The following is a 13,171-nucleotide window of genomic DNA, read 5'->3' on the forward strand; positions in this document are numbered from 1 at the left end:
CAAAATGATCAGTTTATTTGAAGTAAGATGGGATATTGGGCTGTTTATTTAAAGAACAGAAATCTATCAAACTCTGAAAATCACAACACATACATGTGGAAATGTATCAACGCATGACAAATTAGTTTTTCTGTGGTCCTAATGAGCTCATAAAGCTGAAAAAAGGTCACAAAACCATCTCAAGCATGGCTTGCCATCAGTGATTGACAATAAATTTGAAAATTTACCAGCAAAGTTAAGGAAAATGTCAGGATTGTCAAATCTATCCATAAACTGAATATCAAGAGAAAGTGGGTCATGCAGAAAGACAATGACTCTAAACACAGCTGTTCTAACATAAGTCCAGACTTTAATCCAAGAGAAATGTTGTGAAAAGACCTGAAGCAAGCAGTTCATGTGCATTACCCACCACCCTCCTTTAGTTGAAGCGGTTCTGTACTGAGGAATGGACTAAATGGTTTTGTTTGACACATGGGACAAACAAACTCTTCTTTCTGATTAGCTTAACTTTTTGGACTATTAAGTAAGCATGCTTGGTGGCAATTTGCAGTTCCAAGTCTTAAACTTTGTGCTTTGAATGCTAATACCTCAGGTGCTGCTGCCTATTGTGGAAGAAAAAGTAAAGCTCATAATGAATATTAAATATAAATGCCATGATAAACAACATATTGCAGAGACCACAATTCTTTGACTGGAGATTCTGGACATTTTTCTCCATCCCATTGTTTTTCTCCCTATTAATTTGTGCATGTGTTGACTGTAAAGCATTTCCTCCTGTAACACAATTTATTCAATTAGCACTCTTTATCCTCTTTCCCCTCACCCTGTTTTTTGATCTCTGCCTTCAGCAGCCTTTCCATGGCTTCCTCCGTGGCCACATCCAAAGGAAGTTCCCCCTCACTGTTCACTGCTCCCACCTGTGCACCATGTTCGATCAGGTACCTGCAACACACACACACACACACAGAGAGGACAAGGTTCCAAGGGCTAAACAATGTAACGCGTGTCTCTCTCTCTCACACACACACAAAATGTATTAAAATTTTGACACATTCATAGAAGGGTTTGCTTCATTTTTACCATTTTATACTATTTTAATTATAATTTAATGAATAACTAACATAATGAATTAGGAAGTATGAAGGGTGAACATGAAAACTTTAAGATTTACAATTCTTCACAGTATTCATCTGCGTTTTTCTTAACCCATCATCACCCAGGAGGCTTTTCACAAAGTTCCCAACAGACAGTTATTAACTTAGGCTCTAAAAGATATGTCCTTATTCCTTAAGTCACTGAGACTTAATTTAAAGTTTTGGACAATGCCGTGCATTGGTGCTGAGGTGCTGCACTTATTACAATGTAGAGCCATGTTCCAAATGATGTACTATTATTACATATACACTATGTATTTACACTATGCAAAATTTACTCTGCTGTCTAGTGTATGAATTTTGGAAGGGTAGTACCATCTTAAATGGAACTTTTTTTTTTAACTAACCAAAGAATAGTGTCTTGTAGCTCCACCCCGCTTCAACTATGATAGCATAGCTGCGAGCGTTAAGTGCATTAAGTGTCCAACACTCCAAAAAGAAAATGTCTGATTTTCTCTGTTAAGAACCACATTTTGCAAAAAACAACCACTGAAAGGAAATCAAATCTGGTTTATCATCCATCTAGTTGTATGGAAAATGAAATGGAAACACAATGCTATTGCTGCAACACAAAATTATTTTGCATGCCATAACCAAATGGCTGTTAGGAACAACAAAAATAAACAAAAGCATGACTTTATTCCTATTCAAATCCAACCTGCGTCATTCTTTTCTCTACAACACAGTGATAGTCACATTATAGATGACTCTAGTATGCAGGATTTTTCCAGTTGAAAGATGTGTTGAGTTGTCCTACAACATAAAACAACTTATCACAAGCAGGTTGAGTCACGTCACCTGTTTCAGGGTCAGTGATTCTGAGACTTGGAAAGCGGTGTAGTATTCACTCAGCATTACCTACTGTAGCACAATACAAATACTTCAACAAGCCTAAAAGTATAAACAAGCCTTAACTTGACAAGTACACACTCCACACACAAATCCAGTATCCACACACTCACACACACACGTACATACCCACACACTCACACGCATATACATGCAACCATGCACACATATCCATATCCACACACAGACAGTGACATGGATATGAACACACACATGCAGATACACACAAAGGCATGCAGTCACACTCACGCGCGCACACACACACACATACACTGACTGACTTAGCAATCTGGATGAAGCCACAGGAAGCAGCTGCATGGAGGGGTGTCCAGCCCTCATTGTCCCCTCGGTTCACATCACTACCGTTCTCCACAAGAAACTGCACCATCTCAGTGTTCTCGTCAATGCAGGCCTGGAGAAACAATGAGACAGAATGAGACATTATCCCCTATGTACGCCATACACATCCTTTATATACATTTTAGATTTACATATAGACACATACACTGATCAGGCATAACATTATGACAAACTGCCTAATATTGTATTGGTCCCCCTTTTGCTGCAAAAACAGCCCTGACCCGTCATGCACTGTGTATTCTGACACCTGGTACTATCAGAACCAGTATTAACTTCAGCAGTTTGATCCAGACGTCTAGCCATCACTATTTGGTCTTTGTCAAACTTGCTCAAATCCTTACACTTGCCCATTTTTCCTGCTTCTAACACATCAACTTTGAGGACTAAATGTTCACTTGCTGCCTAATATATCCCACCCACTAACAGGTGCCATGATGAGGAGATAATCAATGTTATTCACTTCACCTGTCACTGCTCATAATGTTGTGACTGATCGGTGTATATAAAGATAATTTCATCCAGGTCACAAGTGTTTGAGTTCTTTCTGTTTTAGTCAAGGGCATCCCATGCTTTTGCTAAGTTCAGAAATACATGCTTATAAAATTCACATCCTATTCCTTATCACTCAGGTTTGTGGATGTATGTTAATTACAAACCACTTCAATATAAACAGGGCACCAACTACTACCTAAAGACAACCAACTGAATTATTTATCTGTCCCAAATAGCTATATAATACTTGACCAGGTCAAATGTCTCAGCATCTGCAATGTTTTTTCAGAGCTTACATGGCTTCTCATAAGGCACATTTGTTCTTGCTGTTTGCCTGTGTTATCTGAATTTTAGCAAAACTCTTCTGGGGTGCTTTCTTGGTGGTTAAACAGGTCTGTTATGTTTCCAAGACGTTGCCTTTGCAAATTTTGCAAACAACCATCCGTTAAGTTAAGGAAATGCCTACTCTACTCTTGGTTAGTTCATGTGTTAGGAAGAACACAAGCTGGACTAGCAGAGTCTGGAATAGAGTAAAGTCTAGTTCTAACTTTAACAATTTGGGAGCATTCTTAGCACCACTGACAAAATATGTTACTATCACATTCCTAAAAATCACAATGTCACATATCCATAGCCTTAAGTGACATGGTTTCTGAACCTCTACAAGCTGGAGGCAGGGAGGTGTGTTTGCTTAGTGGGGGAGACTACACAACATTTGGTCCACAGTGATTAGTGGATTAGTGGAGTGGAATGTTCTAGTATCTTTTATCTTGGATGTTTCAGTGCTACACAGGTAGGAAAGCTGAGCTATGACCTGCTTTTTTCATAGGAGCACAAACGTTGCTCTGCACCGTTGCTCATTACAGTGCTTGGGGAAAATGTGCAAAATCTACAGACAGCTCTCAACAACACATAGCTAATATTAGCATAAGTTCAACACTTTGGATGACTGTAAAGGTGTATGATATCAAATGATTCATACTTGAATTTTGCATAACACTGCTCTTCTGATGTGTATTGCACATACACTGCTATTAAATTCAATCTGCGATTTGTCAGGGCATTGTGGCTTAGGGGTTAGCACATTTGCTGCCACCACCATGGTTGGGGTTGATTCCTGCCCCATGTGTGCACGAAGTTTGCATGTTTCCATGTGATTTAGGGGTTTCCTCTGAGTACTCCAGTTTCCTCCCCAAGTCTAAAGACATGCAGTATAGGCCATCTCTCCAAATTGTACGTAACGTGTGAATGAGGGGGTGTGCAATTATGCCCTGTAATGTGCTGAAATTCCATCCAGTGTATCCACCACAATGCTCCCCAGGGATAGTGGCTCAGAAAATGGATGGGGGTTTATGGATGGATGGATGTGATGTCTTAGGTTTCAATTTTCAACTGATTAAAACTTTCAAACATCCTTCTTTTATGAGTGAATGAACTACATGATCCATTCTGATCTAATGCACAAAGAAAGAATGCATAAGAATGAAACAAAATAAAACATGGCTAAATAAACCTCTCTGGGCCATGTTTTAATTGATGTGCCAGGCATCAGCAAAATAACCAACCCAACTACCATCTCCAAAATTAAACAAACAGACATGAAACTAGTCCAAAAAGATTGGGCACTGGAAAAAGAATGCACTAAAATGGTTGTGGAAATTGGAAAATGACCAGGTGCTAAGAAAACACTCCCCATTACACCACAAATCTGCAGCAATGGTGTGATGCAATCACGTCAACATTGATCAGAATCTCAAAGGAAAGCTTCTAAAACTAAAAAGCACAAGAGGTACTAGTATGAGTTCCTAATAAAGTGGCCAGATACACTCACTTAAAACCATTTTAGTCTTATTTACTACAATGCAGGTCCACTGTTTACATGGCTATGAATAGAACTGGCTGTTTTTATGTGAAGCTAATTATTTCTTACAAAAATCTTTTTGTGTACTGACACCTTTGTGCATGTGCTCCGTGACTGGATCTGGCTTTTACGCTTTTGATTAGGTCATCTTGTTGCACCGCAACCTTTTCAAAATATTTGCGTAACAGTAGCTGATATAAATAGGCAATGATTTGCATGTTTTCCGTTTAACCATGTGCTATAGGACTATAGGACCCATGAACAAGAGGCATTTCTAAGAAATCTGTAAGCTAGTGATTATATACATAAATACACACATATGTATGTTATATATCCTAAAGTATGTGAACACCTGACCACCAAATTCAAATGTGTTCCTTCCCCCAAAACTGTTGAAAGCACACAAATGTCTTTGTTTGCTGTAGCATTACAGTTTTCCTTCACTGGAACTAAGAGGCTCAAACACTCCTCCAGCATGACGATGCCCCTGTGCACAAAGCATAGAGCTCCATGAGGACACGACATGTTAAGGTTGGACCGGAAGAACTCAAGTGTCCTGCACAAAGCCCTGACCTCAATCCAGCCTCTACAGGAGTTTCTTGCAATTGTTTTGACTGCAAATGCTTGATTTTGAGGCTTTTTTTTGCAAAGGTTTTTTGTTGTTTTTTTCTTTTAGAAATCTACTTGAATTGTCGAAATTACCAGCATAGGATTCTTTAGGAAACTGCAACCTGCTCTGAATATCACAGAGTTTGCTTGCTCTTGCATCAAGTTCTATAATCACTAATTCCCAGATTCCTGTCAGGACTTTCAACCCCACTGAACTCCTTTGGGATGAACTGGAACAATGACTGCACTACATACCTCCTCACCCAACATCAGTATCTGATCTCACTAATGCTCTTGTAGCTGAATGAACTCAAATCCCCATAGTCACACTCAAACATCTAGTGAAATACCTACCCTGAAGAGTGGAATTTAATAGAATAGTAAAAGGGGATTAAACCTGGGGCGGGATGTTCAACAAGCACATACAAGTGTGAGGGACATGTGTCTACATGCGACTGGTCATACAGTGTACAGTGCGTACCCATAGCATGCAAACAAATCACACCTAAGTAGAGGAAAGAAACCTACACTTACAGCGATACAATGCTGAAGCATTATCGGTTGCACAGTTTTTACTTATCAACCAAAATGTATTCAAGTATTTCAAAAAGATTCAGGAAAATGTTCCTTGTTCATGGGACTAGTGATACGCGAAACTGAATGTTGCACAGGATACTGTTCATGAGTCAAAAACTCATTATAGCTTTAAAGGACAACGGTAATAGCTTTAAGAGAGGGCAGGAGTTCATACAAAGCAATATGAAAGCAATAAGTTACATTAATGCAGAAAAAGCGAGAGAGAGACTCATCCCAGCATAAGCATGCGAAGCATTATCCTTATCAGCTGATGTGAGACTGTGGCCTGAAATGACGGCAAATACACTAATCAGGTTTTTCATGATTAATGCTGTGAGAAACAGCAGCATGAGAACCTTTTGTTTTTCCACTAGTGTGATGTGATTCCCCAGAGTTCTCCCCAGAGTCCATCCTCAAATGCATGAATGCTTCAGTGTGCAGCATGAAAAACAATTAGTCTGGGACGCAATAGTTTAAAAGTCCTGTGTGACAGATATACAAATTCAAAAGAGGTTTTCAAATAAAGGGGAAAGGGAAAATGCAACAAAATAATTGCATGGGCTCAACCTCTGAAAAGATGTATGTTCAAGCAAGCTACACAGAGCCGGATCTCAAGCGGATGTTCTGCCATTTCCACGCTTCCTGTTTAGTGCTTTAAAACCGCTTATAAGGTTTTGATTGCTCCCCAACATACACATACAGCACCACATGTGATTAAGACAAAACAGCACTTCTCTCTTTCCCTTTAATGTTTCAAGCAACATGTGTTTAGATTCAGTCAATGTCTCTCACACACACACACAACCAAAGAGAAAGAGAGGGAGAGAGAGAGAGAGCATGAGAGAGAGAGAGAGGAGAATTTGCTACACTAAACTTGGCAAATTAAACAACATAACTAGTGTAGATCTTAAAGAAGATCCTGTTTTACTTACACTTATACAGCATGCACCAGGCGAGAGGGAGAGAAAGTAAGATGGATGACAGAAGGACATGCAGCTTCTATAGGAAACTCCAAGGAATCCAAAATGTGCATGTGTGCTCCTAGCAGTAGTAGTACTAGTATGTGTGGGTGAGCAATATAATAAATATCATATCTTGTATCATAACATTAGTCAATCATATTTTGTATTATAGTCAAGACATTGGTGCTACATTTAAAAATATGAAATACTGATAAATTAAATGTAATTTAATATCCTGAAAGAAAAGAAACAAATAAAAATGAAAATTAAGAGGATATCAACTCTTGAACAGCATTCTAAAATTCCTCTAAGTAAAGTGACAGATTTTCTCACAATATCCATCAGATCATCATACTACCCAGGCTAGTGCATAGACCATTCTTTTTGGAGGTGGGAATATCAGCATGAAGGCATAAGTGGGTCAGTCATTGTGCTTGGTTGAGTGGTGCGTGTGTGCATGTGTGCGTGTGACACACAGAGCGAGTGGCCTTTACTTCTAACAACAGCCGTTTGTACTGTTTGAAGAATGTTTTCCATCTTCTCACTGCAAACCCCTCCTAGAATGAAGGACACATCCACGACTCTTTTCCATTCTTAACAATCCGAAAAAAAATTACCTCTCCAAGTACCACTAAAGAGAATAAGGGGAGGGGAAAAAAGTAGCAGAGAGAGAGAAAATGAATGAGAGACTTTGGAGAAGAGATGGAAAATTAGGAGAGTGTAGTCCTATATTTAATCTTTGTTGCTGAGCAACAAGAAAATAACACAGCAGAGAGGAATGGACAGTAAAGAGAAGCAGTGGACCAACAAGTTCATATATACACATTTATAAACAGCCAAAGATGAATTCACCACCATTCAATGTACACACAAAACTACACAAAACAAATCTTCAGTAAATTGCATAATTCATCTTGTAATCAATAGGTGAATCCTGATATGGTCACCACAGTACAAACTGACCAAACTGTACAGACTAAATATGGTAACACATCACTGGCAGCTAGTGTGTTCTACCTCCTTCATGCAGTGGCATGCATAAAATAGTTTCCTCACAGCACCCAGAATGTTTTCCTCTCTGTCTCTTTTAATGAGGCATGCTGAGTTTTAAAATGAAACAGTGAATGGTGGTGATATGCAGATCAGCTTTAATTTGAGGGTATCTATGGCAGTGTACTCTGTACAAATTATAGCCCTTTGTATGCAAAATGGTACTGGACGATTTTTTGTCGTGTCGTGTCTCTGATTCAGCAGTTCATGCAGGAGAAAGCTCATAAAAGGGCTGGAGTTAGTTCCAGATGTGGCAATTGCATCTGGAGTCTGGTCTATGAGAGGTGCCAATATAAATACAGGAGGTCACTGAAAGGATTTAAAATATATATACACTTTCCACATATACGGTATAAAGAGCAGTATTACACCAGCATGATCTTAAAGGGTGAACACAACATCAGAAAGTATTATGCCAGTGAATAAATGGTACATGTTACTATTAGTAAAATGTGTCCTTTTTCTGAACTAAAATTTGGTTTTTAAGATTTACAAACCCTAATTCCAATGAATTTGGGATGCTGTGTAAAACATAAATAAAAAACAGAATACAATGTTCAGTATGCAATGTTGAAACTGATAAACTTGAATGTCTCTTGCAAATATTCACTCATTTTATATTTGATGCCTGCGTTCCAATGAGCTGGGAAAGTTGGGGAATGCTCCAAACACACCTGTTTCAAACATTCCACAGGTGAAGAAGTTAACTGAAAAAAGGTGAGCGTCATGATTGGGTATAAAAGGAGGATCCCCAAACAGTTAAGTATGGATGGGATGCAAATAGTCCAACAGTTAAGGAACAACTTTCAACATACAATTGCAAAGAATGTAGGTATTCCATCATCTACAGTCCATAATATCATCAGAAGATTCAGAGAATCTGGAGAAATCTCTGTACGCAAGCAGTAAGGCCAAAAACCAGCACTGAATGGCCACGACCTTCGATCCCTCAGGCGGCACTGCATTAAAAACAGACATCATTCTGTAAAGGATATTACCACATGGGCTCAGGAACACTTTGGAAAACCGCTGTCAATTAACACAGTTCGTCGCAACATCTACAAGTGCAAGTTAAAACTGTAGAATGTAAAAAGCGCAAGCTACACATCAACACCCAGAAATGTCGCCAGCTTCTCTAGGCCCGAACTCATCTGACATGAACTGATGCAAAGTGGAAAATTGTGCTAAGGTCTGCCGAGTCCACATTTCAAATTGTTTTTGGAAAATCATGGACGTCGCGTCCTCTGGGCTAAAGAGGAAAAGGACCATCCAGATTGCTATCAGTGCAAAGTTCAAAAGCCAGCATCTGTGATGGTATGGGAGTGTGTTAGTGCCACATGGGTAACTTGCACATTTGTGAAGGCACCATTGATGCTGAAAGGTACAAAGAAGTTTTGGAGCAAAATTTGCTGCCACCCAAGTGATGTCTTTTTCAGGGATGTCCCTGCTTATTTCAGCAGGACAATGCCAAGCCACATTCTGCACGTGTTGCAACAGCATGGCTTCATAGTAAAAGAGTATGGGTACTAGACTGGCCTGCCTGCTTTCCAGACCTGTCTCCCACTGAAAATGAAGTGCAAAATACGACAACGCAGACCCCGAACTGTTGAGGAACTGAAGTCATACATCAAGCAAGAATGGGAAAGAATTCCATCTACAAAGCTTTAACAATTATTGTCCTTAGTTCCCAAATGCTCGAGTGTTGTTAAAAGGAAAGGTAATGTAACAGTAGTGAAAATAACCCTCCCAGCTCTTTTGGAACGTGTTGCAGGCATCAAATTCAAAATGAGTGAATATTTGCAAGAGACAATAAAATTATCATCAGTTTGAACATTGCATATCTTGTCTTTGTGGTGTTTTCGATTGAATGTGGGTCAACAAGGATTTGCAGGTCATTGTATTCTGTTTTTATGTACGTCTTACACAACATCCCAACTTCATTGTTAGTGAGGTTTGTATTATGAATGCGAGTTTTTGATTTTCTTTCACATTTTAAACCCATGAATCAAAAGACCTGTCTTTAGCACCACAATGTTCACTAGAGACTAGTGTTTAACCTGGTGAACATCTCTCTACCTGCAGTTTCAGGTAAGAAAGCAGAGAATAATTTAGCTAATGTTAGCTTTTTATGCGTTAACAGTAAAAGGGGGGGAAAAAATCATGAACGTTGTCTTCATCATCTTTGCTGTCATCATCATCATCATCATCATCATCATCATCAAGATGAATTTTGGACAAGCACAAGTAACTGCTCAGATCCAAACACGTGCGCCAAATGCATTCATTTTAAAGTGCAATAAGGCTGTTAATAATTATAGTGACTTAACTAAAGCACCTTTAGTCAAAAATTTATTTGATCCCCTGCTGATTTTGTACATTTGCCCACTGGCAAAGAAATTATCAGTCTGTAATTTTAATGGTAGGTTTATCTGAACAGTGAGAGACAGAATAACAACAAAAAAATCCAGAAAAACACATTTCAAAAAAGTTATACATTGATTTGCATTTTATTGAGTGAAATAAGTATTTGACCCCTTTGCAAAACATGACTTAGTACTTGGTGGCAAACCCTTGTTGGCAAATCACAGGCGTCAGACATTTCTTGTAGTTGGCCACCAGGTTTGCACACATCTCACATCTCAAGGAATTTGGGCCCACTCCTCTTTGCAGATCCTCTCCATGTCATTAAGGTTTTGTGGCTGACCCTTCAGCTCCCTCCACAGATTTTCTATGGGATTAAGGTCTGGAGACTGGCTAGGCCACTACAGGACCTTAATGTGCTTTTTTTTGAACCACTCATTTGTTGCCTTGGCCATGTGTTTTGGGTCATTGTCAGGCTGGAATATCCAGCCACGACCCATTTTCAATGCCCTGGCTGAGGGAAGGAGGTTCTCATCCAAGATTTAATGGTACATGGGCCCGTCCATCGTCCCTTTGATGCGGTGCAGTTGTCCCATCACCTGGGGATGGTCTTCTTGGAGTCATAGGCAGCATTCCTCCTCCTCCAAATACGGCGAGTTGAGTTGATGCCAAAGAGCTGGATTCTGGTCTCATTTGACCACAACACTTTCACCCAGTTCTCCTATGAATCATTCAGATGTTCACTGGCAAACTTCAGATGAGCCTGTACATGTGCTTTCTTTAGCAGGGGGACATTGTGGGCGCTACTGGATTTCAGTCTTTCACAGCGTAGTGCGTTACTAATTGTTTTCTTGGTGACTACGGTCCCAGCTGCCTTGAGATCATTGACAAAATCCTCCAGTGTAATTCTGGGCTGATTCCTCGCTGTTCTCATGATCATTGAAACTCCATGAGGTGAGATCTTGCATGGAGCCCCAGACCGAGGTAGATTGACAGTCCTTTTGTGTTTCTTCCATTTGGGAATAATTGTAAACTGTTGTCACCTTCTCACCAAGCTGCTTGACGATGGTCTTGTAGCTCATTCCAGCCTTGTGTAGGTCTACAACCTTGTCCCTGACATCCATGGACAGCTCTTTGGTCTTGGCCATGATGAAGAGTTTGGAATCTGATTGATTGCTTCCTTCTGTGGACAGGTGTCTTTCATACAGTTAATGAGCTGAGATTAAGAGCACTCCCCGAGAGTGCTCCTACTGTAATCTCAGCTCCTTACCTGTATAAAAGACACCTGGGAGCCAGAAATCTTTCTGATTGATACGGGATCAAATACTTATTTCACGCATTAAAATGCAAATCAATGTAGAACTTTTCTGAAATGCGTTTTTCTGGATTTTTTTTTGTTGTTATTCTGCCTCTCACTGTTCAAATACACCTACCATTAAAATTACAGACTGATCATTTCTTTGTCAGTGGGCAAACATACAAAATCAACAGGGGATCAAATAATTTTTTCCCTCACTGTATATCATTTGGAAGAAACAAAGACTTACTCTAACCTCTGGAGACTTTTTAATTTACATTCTAATTATCATTAAATCTGTGTACAGAGTGATTTTAAATTTTTTTGTACACCTATTTAATATTGTTTTTCATTTTCGGCCCATTTTTGACTATTTTCAAGTAGAGCTGGGTGATATGTCCAAAAAATTGAATCTCCGATTTTTTTAAAACAAAATTCGATTTTAAAACAATTATTTTTCTTTAAAAAAAATTAATAAAACACTAGAGACTATAGAATAGATTTTTTTTTTATTTGAGGAAAAACAGTATAACCAAACATATGAACTGCTAATTTGGACTAAAAGTGCCAAGTGCAAAATTACTTTCGCTAACAAGTTTTTTTTTGGTTTTTTAGAAAAACAATAATTAATACAACAAAATAAAAACCTTTTTTGGGGATTTATAAAATGCAAACTTTCACCAGTCTTTACAAGTTCTAATTATTCTAATAAAATAAAGTAATATAACAAAATATGAGGGATTTGTAAAGTGCAAACTGCAGACTTAAATCACTTTTTATAAAATAAATAATTGTCACCTGGAAAAAAAGCCCTGAAGAAAAACAATTTTGTAAAGCAGTTCAACATGCAATTTAGACGCTAAATAAAATCAATCAGGTGACAGACCGCATCTTACAACTGTGTACATGTGCACAATCAGGGACGATTCTAGGATTTTCATGTAAGGGGGACTCAGTCCCCAATGAGGGTATAATAGTAAGTAAGTAAGTAAGTAAATAAATAAAATAAAATAAAATAAAATAAAATAAAATAAAATAAAAGTTTGACTAACAGGGTACACTGTAAACCCAAATGTTGAAACTAATTAAAAAGATTAAGTACTGTAAACTTAATTTTTAAGAAAAAGTTCTACTGACTTAACTATTTTGAGCTTCTGTGACATTTTACTCCTTTTGAGTAAATTAAACTGATAATTTTTGATTAACTTCAACTATTTTTCTGATTAAGTAAGCACCACTTGAAAGCATAATTTCATTCATTTCTATTGTCTCAACATTAGAGCGTGCCTCTAACTTGGTAGTGTTAGTGCATGTGGTCAAGGCCACATAGGCAAACTAAGTCCCCCGGGTGAGTGCTTCAAATAATTTAATATTTTTTAATGTTTTTGTTGGAGTTTACACAACAGATCAATAATCTTTGATCCACACTCCGAAACAGAAAGTGGAAGTAATGCACCTAGTGTGATAACACTAAAAAAGAAGAAGTGCTTCAAACGGGATCGCGGGATTCAGCACTGCAGAAACTACAAAATGTCTGCAGTATAAGGTGGATCTGTGTTCTTATATTTCGTCAATAAACGGCATCATTGGTCTCAATGTA

General features: G+C 38.5%; 1 protein-coding gene across 2 annotated transcripts in view; it reads right to left on the minus strand.

Annotated features, from left to right (window-relative positions):
• The window catches only part of zmp:0000001167 (protein phosphatase 1 regulatory subunit 12A), a 34,430-nt gene that overhangs the window by 12,061 nt on the left and 9,198 nt on the right, over positions 1 to 13,171 (minus strand). For both annotated transcript variants that reach the window (XM_058408193.1, XM_058408192.1), the window contains exons 2-3: positions 2,285 to 2,415; positions 824 to 942 (exon numbers count right to left, since the gene is read on the minus strand). In XM_058408193.1, the coding sequence (XP_058264176.1) occupies positions 824 to 942; positions 2,285 to 2,415 (250 nt within the window). The remainder of the gene's footprint in view (positions 1 to 823; positions 943 to 2,284; positions 2,416 to 13,171) is intronic.

This window comes from Hemibagrus wyckioides, linkage group LG14, assembly GCF_019097595.1.
Source record: "Hemibagrus wyckioides isolate EC202008001 linkage group LG14, SWU_Hwy_1.0, whole genome shotgun sequence".
NCBI lineage: Eukaryota > Metazoa > Chordata > Actinopteri > Siluriformes > Bagridae > Hemibagrus > Hemibagrus wyckioides.